Source organism: Dermacentor variabilis, chromosome 7, assembly GCF_050947875.1.
Source record: "Dermacentor variabilis isolate Ectoservices chromosome 7, ASM5094787v1, whole genome shotgun sequence".
NCBI lineage: Eukaryota > Metazoa > Arthropoda > Arachnida > Ixodida > Ixodidae > Dermacentor > Dermacentor variabilis.
In genome coordinates, this window is record NC_134574.1 from 91350568 (window position 1) to 91366420 (window position 15853).

Sequence of the window (15853 nt, forward strand, 5' to 3'; positions counted from 1 at the left end):
GAAGAGGCAAGCAGTGTGAAGACGGCGACAACGATTAGAGGCAAGCGCGGGCTGTTGCCTCTTGGCCAAGTGTGGCGTATTTCTTTGTAACTATACTTGTATATAGCTTTTCATCTGCGTCTTCCTACGTAACATATCTGGTGGAAGAGGACGTTCCCGGTACCTCGTCACGGAGCTTCGCAGTGGACGGTACGTCGAGCCTTCCTTCATGGCTCCCGGCGACAACTCGACTCCGCCTGCTCCGACGCCTGCTGCCACTTCGACGACCTACATTGCTCTCCCCGCTCCCCGAAATCCTGGCGTATTCTGGGGCAAAGATGGGAAAGACGTCGAGGACTGGATCAGCCTGTACGAACACGTCAGCCGCAATTACCGGTGGGACCCTACTATCATGCTCGCCAACATAGTCTTTTATCTCGGTGGCACAACTCGAGTTTGCTTGCTGACGCACGTAGATGCGCTAACCAGTCGGGATTCGCTTAAGAAAAAGCTCCGAGACTTGTTCGGCAACCTCTACGGTCACCAACTTGCCGCACAGAAGGCACTTTCCGGCCGTGTGCAGACGTCAACAGAGCCCTACGTCACGTACATTCAGGACGTCTTGGCTCTGTACTGCAAAGTTTACGCACACATGACTGAGTCAGATAAGGTTTCCCACATCCTCAAAGGCATTGCCGATGACGCCTTCAACTTGCTCGTTTTCAACAACGTGGCGACGGTGGATGCAGTTATAGAAGAGTGCGGCCTCCTGGAACTCGCTAAAAGCCGTCGTATCGACCAGCAGTTTGCCTGTTTGCTCAACACCCCAGCGACTTCTTCCTTTGCCGACGCTCCTGGTTCCAACAACACTGAAGATGTTACCAGGATCGCCCGGCGTGAGATCGAGGCCGCCTATCCGGCTGCCTTCGACTCCAGTCCCTCCAATGCACCTGTAGTCACGGTTTCCCAGATCCAGGCAGTTGTCCGAGAGGAGTTCGCAAACGTGGGTCTTCACACCATCTGCTCGGCCCATCGCCCTCATACCCACCCGTCTTCTTCGATTCCGCCCCGTCTCGCATCTTATTACTCACCACGTTTCCGCAACCCATCTGAATGGCGCACTGCTGATGACAAGCCCATTTATTTTCACTGCCGTTGAATCGGGCACATTTCTCGGCACTGTCGCAGTTGCTGGAGTTCCCCGACCCGGTCTACTTATACTGCCTACTCTCTCCCCGCAGGTGGCCCTTGTCGTCCCTATGTAGCCAGATCCGATAATGCCGCCACTGATTCTCCTCCGCCGAACCGCCCCTATTCTCGTTCGCCTTCGCCCCAACGACAACAATCTCGCTCTCCCCAGCCCCGTCGCTCCTATTCGCCGACTCCCTTCGGACGCCGCTCCCAGCCGGAAAAGTAGACGATGGAGCCCCTCGCTGACGTTGCATTGCTCCCTACGCCGCCAAATCCTCTACTTACGTTACCCACTCCTCTGAGCCTTCTTGACGTGCAAGTCAACGGCGGTTCTGTATCTGCTCTTGTAGACACTGGGGCGCATTTGTCGGTAATGAGCGCTGACCTTCGTAACCGGCTGAAGAAAATAATCACAGCCGCCACGACGCCTGTTGTCCGTGTCACCGATGGCGGAACAGCCCCCGTAATTTGTATGTGTGCCGCCCGCGTCTCCTTCGCCGTGGCTCCACTATCGTGCTATTCACAGTTATCGCCCACTGTCCCCACGACATCATCCTTGGATTAGACTTCCTCTCCGCACATTCTGCTCTCATCGACTGTTCCTCGAGCACTCCCCGCCTTGACGTGCCTGTTCTGGATCCTGCTGAAGCACACTCCAGTCGCCTCAGTTCCATCGACTTCGTTCGCTTGCCACGTTGGGCACTTACTTACGTTGACATAGCGTCATCCCCAACAGTGCCCGACGGTCACTACATCGCGGCTCCTATGCAAGACGTCCTCCTTACGCAAAGGATCACAGTACCTCATGCAGTTTTATCTATTACTGGAAATTGTGTCTGCCTGCCATCGGTCCATGTTGGCTTGACGACACAAGTGCTGCCACGCGGGATGTCTCTGGCCCAGCTTTGCTCATTCGAGGATCACTCCGTAGCATCTATTGCAGTAGATGCTAATTCAGCCGATCCTCCTCTACCATCGCAGTCGGCAACTTGTACCTTCGCTGATTTACAGAAAATTATTGCGCCCGACATGCCGTCCGAGCGTGCGCGTGAGCTCTACCGCGTTCTGTTTTCCTACCACGATATTTTTTACTTTAACGATCGTCCTTTGGCCTAAACTACAGATGTTAAACATCGCATTAATACTGGCGATGCCTCTCCTCTTCATCGCCGTCCGTATCGAGTGTCACCGGCTGAGCGTCAGCTTATTCACGCCGAAGTTCGCAAAATTATTTCCAAGAAAATTATTGAACCGTCATGTAGTCCATGGGCGTCACCTGTTTTACTGGTAAAAAAAGAAGGATGGCTCATGCCACTTTTACGTGGATTATCGGCACCTTAACAGGGTTATCAAAACGGACGTGTATCTCCTACCTCGGATTGATGACGCCCTTGACTGCCTCCACGGTGCTCGCTATTTTTCCTCTATTGACCTTCGCTCCGGCTACAGGCAGATTGCCGTGGACGATGTCGACTGCGAGAAGACTGCTTTTGTAACATGCGATGGTCTTTATCAATTCAAAGTGATGCCGTTTGGTCTAGGTAACGCTCCTGTCACTTTGGAACGCATGATGGACTCCCTTCTTCATGGTTTCAAGTGGTCCACGAGCCTGTGCTACTTGGAAGACGTTATAGTATTCTCCCCAACGTTCGCTACCCACCTGGACAGCAGTCCTGGACGTTTTTGTCGAGCCGGTCTGCGAACTCAACGCATCGAAGTGCCAATTCGGCCGTTGCCAGATTACCGTCCTTGGACATCTCGTTGAGGCGAACGAAGTGCAACCGGACAAAGGCAAGAGCCATGCTGTTAAGAACTTCCCTGTTCCGAAGTGTGTCAAGGATGTGCGCAGCTTCAGCGGCCCTTGTTCGTACTTCCACCGTTTCGTGAAAAATTTCGCGGCTATAGCACGACCAATAACCGAGCTTCTGAAAAAAAGATGCCCCTTTCCAGTGGGACGATAAGGACGCCTCTGCATCGACATTCTCACAACGCCTCTCGCTCTGGCCGATTTCGATCCTTCTGCGCCTACCGAAGTCGGTGCTGATGCCAGCGGTCACGGACTTGGCATAGCACTGGCACAACGCCAGCGCGGCAACCACCGTGTTATCGCTTACGCCAGCAGGATCCTGTCACCATCGGAGCGCAACTATTCGATCACTGAGCGTGACCCTAGTTTGAGCGATTGCAAAGTTCCGCCCATGCTTATATGGACGACCCTTTTCTGTTGTCGCAGACCATCACGCGCTCTGGTGGTTATGCTCACTGAAAGATCCTACAGGAAGACTTGGTCGCTGCGCATTACGCCTCCAAGAATATTTCGTATTCTGTCACCTACAAATCTGGCCGACTACACAAGGACGCTGACTGCCTGTCTCGCTACCCGGTAGACGAGCCTGACGCCGCCGATAGTAGTATCGCCAACGGCATTGTCTATGTATCTGCCTTCGCTAAGGTCGCCTATGAGCAGTACCTAGACCTATCGCTGCGAGCATTCATCGAGCGTCTGCGCTCTTCACCTACCGACGCATCTGTCTGCCGATATGTCCTCCAGGGCGTCATTCTGTACCGAAGGAACTTCCTCCCTGAGGGATCTGATCTTCTACTTGCCGTGCCAAAACATCTACGACAGACTGTGCTCTTTGAGATGCATGACGCACCCACTGCAGGACATATTAGGGAACCCGCACGTACGACCACGTCCGCCGCCGCTTCTATTGGCCTGGTCTCGCTCGCTCCGTCCGACGCTATGTTGCTCCGTGTGATCCCTGCCAGCGTCGGAAAACACATTAGGTGCTACCTGCCGGTCATCTCCAGCCGATCACCGTCGGTGTGGAACCGTTCTTGTGGAACCGTGACAGAGTGGTTAAACCGTATTCTTAGCGGTATGCTGTCCAAGTAGGTTTCCAAGGACCACCACGACAGGGACCTTGCCCTTCCGTACGTCCCATTTGCGTATAATTTTGCCTCACACCACACTGCCGGATTTTCTCCATTTTATCTACTGTATGGTCGTGAACCGGCCTTGTCCACTGACAAGGTACTTGTTCCTGCTGCGATCTGAACAAGCGGGTATGCGCTCGACGCCATCGCCCTCACCGACCATGCACGCCAGCTTGCCCGTGCTCGACTGACGGCATCGCAAACGACTCAGCAGCGTCAGTACAATGCTCGCCACCGTGGCCTACAATTCTCGCCTGGTGTGCTCATGCTCTTGTGGTCGCCCTCTGGTCACGTCGCACTTTCAGAGAGCCTCCTTTCGCGATACACAGGGCCCTGTCACATGCTGCGCCAGGTGACGCCTGTTACGTACGAAATTGCCCCTGTGAATTCAACCTCGTCCTCTACTCTGGTATCTAGTGATGTCGTGCACGTCAGTAGGCTCAAGGCCTACTACACTGCTTCCGAGTCGAGCCTTTAGTTGATCCGGGAAGGCGCTTTTGCCGCCGGGGGTAGTGCTATGGAACAGTATTTGCGATGACGAAGAGGCAAGCAGTGTGAAGACGACGACGACGATTAGGGGCTAGCGCGGGCTGTTGCCTCTTGGCCAAGTGCGGCGTATTTCCTTGTGAATATACTTGTATGTAGCTTTTCGTCTGCGTCTTCTTACGTAACAATATTGTCCCGATTGTAGGCTGTAAGGAATTTGCATGGTTTTCTGGCAGTCGTACTTTGGTGTTCAGAAGATGTACACAAGCAGAACCTTGGATGTTTCTTGACTGCTCGCCTGACGAAATAAACATGAACGTTCGACCAGCAGTGATTTGTATAGCTCAGAATTATCCAGGGTATATGTTTGATCGTGAAGGAATTATTGTCAGAGTTTGTTTTATTGTTCTCATAATAAATGCTTTCTTTGCGGGACAAGAAAACTTCATTTGTTGCATGATAATTGTAGTGTATTTTTCAAAACGTCATAATAGGGTCATTGTTTTGCTAAAAAAATTCAGGTTGTTTTTACTGCGCCGAATGATTGTTTTAATCCAAGTTCTGCTTAACGTCGAATTATTGCTGCAGTTTACTACAGTGATTTCATTCTGAGTTGTAATTCAAATAGCCAAACAAAAACCCAACTTCCTGAGTTGATACAAGATAAGTCTGCCCATCAGGTCACCAATATGTTTTCTAATTCTAACAGCAGATGGTTCTTGCTCTTTCTGAACGCGGCCGAAATCAGTGGGCTTGCACTTCCATAACACAGGACACACTTAACAGTGAGATAAATATGTTTGGTCCAATACTGTACATATACTGTAGTAATCTGAAATTGCTTAGTCATTGCAATGTAATTATAGCGCACGTAGCGCGTTGCGGTATTTCAGGAATATAAGGCATTAGTTAGGTTATAGCAAAATGTGCCGTCCTAATAGCACATATTGAAGTACAACCAGCCCTTTTTGATACATGTCGCGTCCGTATACAAAGCTTCATTACTTTGTCAAGATTCAAATTGTGTTATAACGACGTCGTAACAGGCAGCGATTCTGCAACAAACAATCGCAGTTGCTTAAAAAAAAGGTTTTGATCAATACAGATAACCAAATAATGGGCTTATTTGGCAATTTGCCTTGCGTGATATAGAGTTTGAAGTAAAGCAACTTCTTTTGTTGTTCGTTCCAAAAGCAACGTGTTGATAAAAATGAAATAGTCTGAGGGTGTTATCGAATGTGCAGTATATTCGAAAAAATAATAGTCGCGCATTAAGGAGCGACGATTCGTAATTAATAACGTTATCCACAGCGCGAGCAGCTGTGTCACGAGAGACGAAGTAGCAGACGAGAGAAGAATACCAAGCCGCTTACCATAAAGAATAGTTTGGCTTCTGTGACAAAGCTTTCATGAACAGTTTCGTTTTGCAGTTAGGTTGTCTACGTGCAATTACGTTGAAAAAAAGGTGGCTGAATTTAAAGGACACTGTTTAAACACATTTCTTTGCATTTCATTAAAGCATCTGAGAGCTTCGGCTGAACATCGGCTAGAGAACATGTTAATATTGAAGGTAGCAGTTGCAAATATATGCGCACACCACCAATAATATGATACCGAACGCGCAATATGACCGAAGAGACAGAAAGCTGAGCATTTCAGTAGTCTAGGCAGGCAACGTGGTACCAAGTTTACGGTCTGTATTACAATGCACAGAGAAAATTTTATAGGTTCACTGCCTGGGAGCAGAAACTGCTATAAAAGTCTTTTCTATGCAACCAATAGCTCGTTAAACCTGGGCGCCTTTTCAGTCTACCATTCTTTAGAAATACTTTGCCGGGACACGTACCAAAAAGCACATTCTTAGATTTCGTAAATATAGGAGAAGAAAGGGGGTTAGGCGAGGGGCACGATTTTTGTTGATCATATCATGAGAAGACAAAAAACAAATACAGAAGTATAACATAGGGGAAATTACTTGTACTGACTAATTGAAATAAGGAAATTTTAAATTAATGAAGTTGAAAGGGGATGAAAAGACAACTAGCCGCAGGTGGGGAACGATCCCATGTCCTTCTCGTTTCTTTATTTAAATTACTAAGTACAAGTAATTTCCACTGTATTGTCATTGGTGTCCTTGTTTGTTGGCTTCTTATGATATGATTTCGTAAATGTGTTATACAAGTGCCTCAAAGTTGTAGAATCACTTGCGTGAGACTGATCTCTAAAAGAAAAACAGTATTCATTAAAAACTACGACAACCCTTCAGCAAAACTTGAAATAATAATAATAACATGTTTACGACTTGCTCGTAGCCTTAACGGACTATTCAGAAACTCAGACTTGGATTATGGAGAAATTGAGAACGTCACGCCTTTTCCAGCATTTCTGCAAAATGGAAGTCGCCTTACACCGACGGACATTACTTCAATATTCCATCAGTTCGAATATTTTATTGCATTTATTCACATTTGTGACACCATTTTTCAGGAGAATTGATATGCGCCCTATGGGGACTTGAAGACGCTAACAGCAATGACGAAGATGATTGCTCCTACGCAATCGAAAAATTATGCCTGCAGCCACTGAATGATGTACTTCTAGAAAGAACTGCCTGTGGTGATCAGTACCATATCTCACAACTATCGTAGATGAAAAACAACCACCGTCACCAAAATTCCGAGGACACCTAATCACTTCTCTTGAGTTGCGAATGCTAAAGCAATAAAGTAGAATTCAACGCCGCTGAGCGGTCCTCGAGTTGTGATCTCTTCGCGGGAAAGCGTGCCAATTGAGACGCTTGGCCTACACCTCCAAGGCAACACAATGCCGGCGCATTTCGATTGGTGACGTCATGCTGTCTTGCCCCACTGCCGTAAAATATAATGGACAGGAGGCTGAGCAAGCAGTGATGATTTTGACGTCACCGCTTTTGTACCCGCGCTCTTGGCAATGGAAATTTCGGTCCAAGTAGCATGATATGATCAAGCAGAGGGCACAGGCCTGCTATCTAGGAGGCGCTGGTTTAGCCCAGTGGGTAAGGAACTTGGATTCTGAGTGTGTGGTCGTGGGCTCGAGGCTCCCTATACCGCCATCGTTGTCGCTTTTCAGTTTATTCTGCTTTTATACAATAATTAATTTATAGCGACTAGCGAGGCGAGGTTAGAATGCAGGCGAGAGCTCACGCGGACTAGTAAGAAGCTGATAATGCAGGCTTCCCGGAGCGTGGGTTCGTGCCTGTGAGGGCAATGCCCTCTCCCGGTTCGCAGCTCCTGGCACGCCAACGCGGCAGGAGCAGTTCCGCTTCACGCGCTCTGCTCCGTTGAGCGGGCGAAACGTGGCGTCGCAGCAAATGGGACTTTAGGTGCCACTTCAATGCTGCAGACACCCACTTTTTCGCTCAGTAGGCCATTAGATGCTTTCGCATCAATAAATCTCAATAATTCAGTTCGTGCTGATAGAAAGTGTTGTAAGTTCCAGGTGTAACTGCATCATATTATATGGAGTCATAACTAGTACTTAATTACGATAATTGCAGGTCATATCAATTTATCTTCACATATTATTAGGTACGAAGATTAGGTGTTTGAAAATGCACCAAAGCACCGTATGTCATCGTTTGGGAAGCTCTTTTATGGTCTATCATTTGTGACCTGAAGGCAGCTCTCTAGTGTCTGCTGTCCCCTCTCAACCACGTACCTATGTAGAATTAGTCGCAATCATTCAACTAAGTCACCCTCACACGATCAACCAGGGGCACAACATAATTTAGCTGTGGATATCGGGTCACCGTGGAACTTCGGAAAATCACAGTGCGGATGACGCTTCTACGATGGTGTCCAAGTTATACCAGTAGCACTGTGGAGGACAGATGCAGCCGCAAGGCTTCGTTCCTTCGCACGCGAGCCTACGCAGACTCTGTGGATCACCGGTAAATTTTCAAAAGTCACAAGTGCGAACTATATTTCGCCCCTAACTTTTATCAAACGTTTATACACTTGTGTTTCAAACTTGCTTCAACTTCTAAAACATTAAAATATAGTGCTACAACAGTAGATAGCTGTGTTTGAACCTTTTTAAATGTGCCCGGCGAAAATTATATTAAGCGATCAAAACCCTGCACAGAAAGCGTTTAATCGATTAGAGGCTAAAGCAATCAATGATAAACCATTTATGGCAAAGAAGTCCGACACGGCTGTGGGTGACACGAAGGACGCGGACAAGAAGACGCAACAGCGTAGGCTTAGCCAGTCACACCAGGAACAGCGTCTAGCCCTAGCCCCACTTCAGTAGCGCTGGCGATCCGGCTGCGGAGCTCGGTACGGCGCACTCCTTCCTTGCAACTTCCCCCCTCGCTGAAGACGGAGCCGCACAGGAGGCCTAAGGCGTCGTGAGGACGAAGGGCTCGTGATACGGCTTGAGCCGATCTACGTGCACAATTTCGCGGCCTCGGCGACGCAGGTCCGTAGGGGGCGTCAGAGGTTCGATAACGTAGTTCACCGGAGAAGTTTGGCGTAGAACCAGGTAAGGTCCATGGTATCGGGATACAAACTTGGAGGAGACACCTTGTGTCATAGTTGGAGGCACCCACAACCAAACAAGAGCGTCAGGCGAAAACTGGTGGTGGGGGCGCCCGTCGTCATGACGAAATTTCTGTAGCACTTGTTCTTGCGTTGTAAGGGAGCGAGCTAGTTGCCGACATTCTTCTGCATACCGGGCGGCTTCGGAAACCGGTGTACCCTCTGATAAGTCGGTGTGGTAAGGGAGAATAGTGTCAATGGGAAATGATGGTTCGCGGCCATATAGAAGAAAGAACGGAGAAAAGCCCGTCGTTGACTGGGGTGCCGTGTGGTAGGCGTACGTGACATAGGGAAGGATGAGGTCCCAGTTGGTGTGGTTGGAGGCGACATACATCGAAAGCATGTCGCCAAGAGCTCGGTTAAAGCAATCTGTCAATCCGTTTGTTTGCGGGTGATATGCGGTGGTACAGCTATGAATAATGCGGCATTCAGCGAGAAGTTCTTCAACGACATCGGCGAGAAAGAAGCGGCCACGGTCGCTCAGGAGTTCGCGGGGAGCGCCGTGACGTAGAACGAAGCGTTGAAGGAGGAAGGAGGCAACGTCACGAGCCGTTGCGGTTGGCAGAGTGGCCGTTTCTGCATACATCGTGAGATGGTCTACAGCAACAATGACCCAGCGATTGCCAGCAGCTGTGTATGGCACAGACCCGTAGAGGTCTATCCCAACCCGGTCAAAGGGTCGCGAAGGGCACTGCAAAGGTTGCATTGGTCCAGAAGGGCGGCAAGGATCAGGCTTCCGGCGTTGACATACTGTGGAAGAGCGTATGTACTTCTGCACAAATGTGTACATACCACGCCAATAAAACCTATGACGTAGTCTGGTGTAGGTCTTGAAGAGACCAGCGTATGCGCATTTAGGGTCCGCATGGAAAGCGGCGCATACATCAGTGCGGAGCTGCCGAGGTATTACAAGCAGCCATTTGCGGCCGTCGGAACTGTAGTTACGGCGATAGACAATTCCGTCGCGTCGAAGCTTGTCGGCGTAACGCTCGGGATGGTGGGCGTGTAGGTGAATTAGAGATGTAATCTATCAAAGATGAAATCCAGGAGTCCTCGCGCTGCTCCGATGCCATGTCGACAGAAGCGAATGGGAGATGTGGGTCGTCGAGGACGGACACACTGACAATGTCGGCGTGGACAGGCGAGCATCGGCATCGGCGTGCTTCTTGCCTGAGCGCTAGACAACACTGATATCGTACTCTTGGAGCCTCAGTGCCCACCGGGCTAGGCGGCCGCAGGGATCATTGAGAGACGACAACCAGCAAAGTGCGTGGTGATCGGTAACGACATCGAAGGACCGGCCGTACAGGTATGGGCGAAATTTTGTGATGGCCCAGATGATCGCGAGACATTCTTTTTCCGTGACGGAATAGTTGGCTTCAGCTTTCGTCAGAGTGCGGCTCGCGTAAGCAACAACATATTCTTGCCAGCCGGGCTTTCGCTGGGCAAGCACAGCACCAAGACCAACACCGCTAGCATCCGTATGGATTTCCGTGGGAGCAGTTGGATCGAAATGGCGTAGTATCGGTGGTGTTGTGAGCAGGCGACGTAGCGTCGCAAAGGCATCATCGCAAGCCGGGGACCATGAGGAAAGATTGGGGTCTCCTCGAAGAAGCTCTGTCAGTGGTGCCATAATCGAAGCGAAATTTCGAATAAAGCGGCGGAAGTACGAACAGAGGCCAATGAAACTGCGCAAGTCTTTTAGTGACGTTGGCCTCGGGAATTCTGTAACAGCACGGAGCTTAGCGGCATCAGGGAGAACGCCGTCCTTCGACACGAGATGTCCGAGAATTGTAAGCTTGCGTGCGCCAAAGTGACATTTTTTCAGGTTTAGTTGGAGGCCAGCGTCACTGAGACAGCGTAAAACCTGCTCCAAGCGATGAAGGTGAGTAAGAAAATCTGGTGCAAACACTTCTACATTATCCAAATAACACAAGCACGTGTTCCATTTGAGGCCTCGGAGAATAGTGTCCATCATCCGCTCAAAAGTCGCGGGCGCGTTGCAAAGTCTGAATGGCATCACAGGAAATTCGTATAGGCCATCTAGTGTGATGAAGCAGTTTTAGGCTTATCGTCTGCAGCCATAGGCACCTGCCAATAACCAGAGCGCAGATCGAGGGAGGAAAAGAACTCTGCGCCTTGTAAGCAGTCTAGGGCGTCGTCGATCCGCGGCAATGGATAAACATCCTTTCGGGTTATTTTGTTTAGGCGACGGTAATCCACACAAAAGCGGATCGAGCCATTTTTCTTTTTAACTAAAACTACTGGCGATGCCCGTGGTCTGTCAGATGGTTCAATGACACCACGCTTTAGCATGTCACCTACTTGCTCATCAATGACGCGCCGTTCGGTCGACGATACGCGGTATGGTCGCTGCCGTAGCGGTGAGTGAGAACCGGTGTCAATCCGGTGACATACAGTCGTCGCTCGGCCCAGAGAAGTGGTATGGCTGTCAAAAGCAGGGCGAAATTTCTCGAGGAGACGAAGAAGGTCATGGCGTTGCTTGGGGTTTAAGGCATTGTCGATGACGTGGTTGAAAACGTCTTCAGACGATGTGGCAGTCACGGGACTACAGTAGAGGGTGTTGACCTCTGACGATCCAACAGGAAGTTGCAACGTGGTAATGGTGTCGTAACGCTCCACAGTGCCGAGAGATTCACCGCGAAGCAACGTAATCGGGAATGGGAAGTAATTGTATACAGGAAGGTGAGTCGCGCCAGCTTGAAGGCCAGGCAGCGCAGTTGGGAGTGGTGAGAGGTGGCGATAAACGAAAGCAGCCGTAGGTGTGAAGAGCACGGTAGCGTCGGAGGCAACGGAACAGGATACAGGTGCCAGAACGGATGCGTGTGGAGGTATTTGGATGTCGTCAGTGAGGGACAACTTGGTGCAGGAAAGCGAAACGTCATTAGATATGGCATTGCCAAGCGAAGAGAAAGCGACTTCTGCACGGGAGCAATCAATGACAGCTTGGTGATGCGAGAAAAAATCCCAACCTAAAATAATATCGTGGGAACAGTGGGGAAGAGCGATGAACTCGACTGTGTAGAGCACTCCTTGAATTTCAAGTCTGGCGGTGGACGCAGCCACCGGCTGGACGTGCTGTGCTGTGGCCGTGCTGAGTAAAGGACCGAAGAAAGGCGTCGTGACTTTTCGTATTGAGCGGCAAAGTTTTTCGGCAATTACAGATATGGCGGCACCTGTGTCAATGAGGGCAAGCACAGAGACACCTTCAAGAGCGACATCAATAACGTTAGGCGGCGAAAGAAGAGGGCTTAAGCGTTGCGCCGATGACGCAGTTCTTGCCTCAGGAACTGCGCCACTTAGTTTTCCGTGTCAGCAGGAGAGGGACGTCGACGCATCGGGGAGGGCGAGCGACGACGAGGAGAAGGAGAACGGCGGTAAGAAACTTGGCGAAAGCTTGGGCGGGGAAGGGGTAAATCGCGGTCAGGAGCGTAAGGCAACGGATGGTCGTACGCGGCTGTGCGTGGGTCGTCACGTGGATGAAGTGGACGGCGGCGGCACAGGCGTGCAACGTGACTGGGAATACCGCACGAATAGCAGATGGGCCGATTGTCCGCTGTACGCCAGGGATTAATTACTCGATGGACTGGAGTTCGTGGCGGCGTGGGGGTAAAAGCAGGGCTAGGCATCGGAGGCGGAGCCCGGAAGGTCGGTGGTCGTGGTCGTGCGACGGCGTCGGCGTAAGTCAATGGGGCGGTGAGTTGAGGCGCCCGTTCCAGAGGAAGAACCTCGGACACTTGTTCTTCTATAACAAGTCGTAGGGTCGGACTAAGGGACGAACTTGACTCCGGTCGGTTAGAGATGAGGGAGAGCTGGCGAGCAACTTCTTCCCGGACGAAAGCCTTGACTTGCGAGAGGAGGGTGGCATCTGGAAAAGGAGAGGTCAACCGGACAACGATTCCTGATAGGGAACAGGACGGCGGGTGAGGAGGCGTTGACGGCAGAGCTCGTCATAGCTTTGGCACAGTTCAATAACTTGGGCAACAGTAGAGGAGCTCTTTGAAACGAGCATCTGAAACGCGTCCTCGTCGATACCCTTCATGATATGCTTGATTTTATTGCCCTCAGACATGGATGTATCGACGCGTTTACAGAGATCGATGACATCTTCGATGTAGCTGGTAAAGTTCTCACCAGGCTGCTGAGAGCGCGACTGCAGATGCTGTTCGGCACGAAGCTTTTGAACAGCAGGGCGGCCGAAGACCTCGCTGAACTTTGTTTTGAACACCGTCCAGCTTGGGACTTCGCTTTCGTGGTTCTGAAACCACAAGTGGGCAATTCCGGTGAGGTAGAAAGGGACGGTGGTCAATTTCGTGATTTCATCCATTTGTTGTTCCGACTGACCCGTTCGTATGATGACAGCCAGTCATCAACGTCGTGGTCGTCAGTGCCGCTGAAGATAGGAGGGTCCCGCTGGTGGAACGTGCCGGGGCATACGGTAGACTGGGGAGCAGGTGGTGGTAAGCTCGTGGCGCTTTCGGTGGTCATGATGGCAGGGAGAGTCCGGCTGCGCAATTCCAGGATTGTAGGAGACCCAGAAAACCTCCACCAATTATGGCAAAGAAGTCCGACACGGCTGTGGACGACACGAAGGACTCGGACAAGAAGACGCAACAGCGTAGACTTAGCCAGTCACACCAGGAACAGCGTCTAGCCCGAGCCCCACTTCAGTAGCGCTGGCGATCCGGCTGCGGAGCTCGGCACGGCCCACTTCTTCTTCCTTACACGTTAATCGAATAATAAAAAAAATAACCAACCATCTCTAGGCTGACGTATCCACTGCAATGCACTGCAACCCATATTTATTTTAATAGAACAGTCTAATTATGTTCACTGCGGGATGATAACTTCTTCCCGTAGACTTTGCCAGCCTTGTGATAGCTCACTCCATATGGTATGGTATGAAGAACTTTATTGAGGTCCTGAGGGATCAGTCTGGGACTGATGCGGGCCGCTCCCACGTCGGTACAGAGAGGCCGAGCCCCTCTGCCATCACACGGGCCCTCTGGACAGCCCTGAGTTGGTCCGCTAGCACTTCACTGTGCAGCATTCGCTGCCACCACTGTTCACCTCGAGAACCATCACCGGCCAACGCCAAGCAGCGCCACAGCATGTGGTGTAAATCGAGCAAACCCCCACACTTACTACAATAGACTGAAACCCCGCAGTCCGGATTAATTTTATTCATGATGACCGGGTTAGGGTACGTCCGTGTCTGCAGAAGCCTTAATGTAACCGCCTGCGGCCTACTTAATTACTGTACCGTTAAATATTGCAATTTAATAAAAACGGCGAGTTATATGGCCCTTTCGACTGCGTATGTGTTCCCTGGGCGAAATGCAAAAAACGTCCGTGTCGCGTGTATTGCAGCACGTTAAAGATCTCCGTGTGGTCAAAATTATTCTGAAGTTCCCGATAAGGCATGCCTCGTAATGAAACCGTGGTTCTTGCACATTAGACCCCAGAATTCATTCATTAGAAAGATGGACGCTTAGACATTTGATCGAAGTTACAGGTACAGTGAATTCATTGTACACGTAATTAGGAGATGTATAGCTTTGACAACAGTAAATTAGATTAGGGGTATCATACGGGCATACAACGGCATCAGCCAAGATACACGTCATTGCTAACTACGTGAGAGGTCATCGTGGGTAAAAGTAATGTCCTTCAGGTTACTTATCAGGCGGGGCTAAAGCAGTCTTCTGCAAAAAAAAAGATTTAAAGTGCGACAGAGAGTGAAATGTCGCTGATGTATACAACCAATAATGTAGGTCATAGGGCGGTGCCCTGGGACACATAAAACCGAACCGGTGAAAATGTGGAGGAGTTGTTATGTAACAAAAAGTACATTCGGTTAGTTTCAAAACAAGGATTTCAATTGAGAAGGTGCGTGTAATAGTTAGGGCATGAGAGTTTATGCCAAGGACGAGAACGAGGTAGTTCGTGAAACATTTTTTCCAAATCTAACCAAGTTGAACCAACTATGCTATTCATAGGAATCGTTACTGAGAGAGATACTAACTAGCAGCCGCAGAATGTTGAAAGCTCGCTTGAACGTGCTATACGGAAGCCTATACTGGAATACCATAGTGTGTGATTCACGCATACAGACATTGTCGAATTCCAGCCTTAATCGAGGTCTATTGATGTTTTATTCGACAACCGCGGTAAGAAAACAATCTCAGACGTTTGGAGCGACTATTTCAGTTTTGACTTGAAATAATGTAGTATTTCTTAAAGTCTGTATGACCTATCGTACCTAGCGAAGTATAGATAATAGAGGAATTACGCTCTCGTTGGGCCCCAACCCACATAATTTTGTTACATTGAGGCAGGGTTTCGGTTCCATTTTGCAGACTGAAGTTGAAGCTAGCAGGATTCACTGTCACATTGAAATCATACTGGATGAGTTTGATTTCAGACTAAATTCAACTTTATCCAGTGCAGCTAACCAGGGGCTAAACATCAATGTTTATCTAACCATTTTCACGTGTACCTATGTGACTAGGTAGTTCATTGTGAAATGGGTTCCGCATCGGGTAGACCTGCGGAGGAAACAGGGTTCGAAACCATGAGCGGGAAAACCTTGTATGACTGAGTACGTGGCAGTGTTAACTTATGTGCCGCTCTTAAAAAACCTGTGGTATGTCGACAGA

General features: G+C 49.8%; 1 protein-coding gene across 1 annotated transcript in view; it reads left to right on the forward strand.

Annotated features, from left to right (window-relative positions):
* LOC142586933 (uncharacterized) overlaps positions 1-7333 on the forward strand; it is an 81146-nt gene extending 73813 nt beyond the window's left edge. Inside the window, exon 10 of the mRNA XM_075697808.1 lies at positions 7084-7333. Coding sequence (XP_075553923.1) covers positions 7084-7244 — 161 coding nt within the window. The 3' untranslated portion in view covers positions 7245-7333. The remainder of the gene's footprint in view (positions 1-7083) is intronic.
* Positions 7334-15853: the final 8520 nt, after the last annotated feature.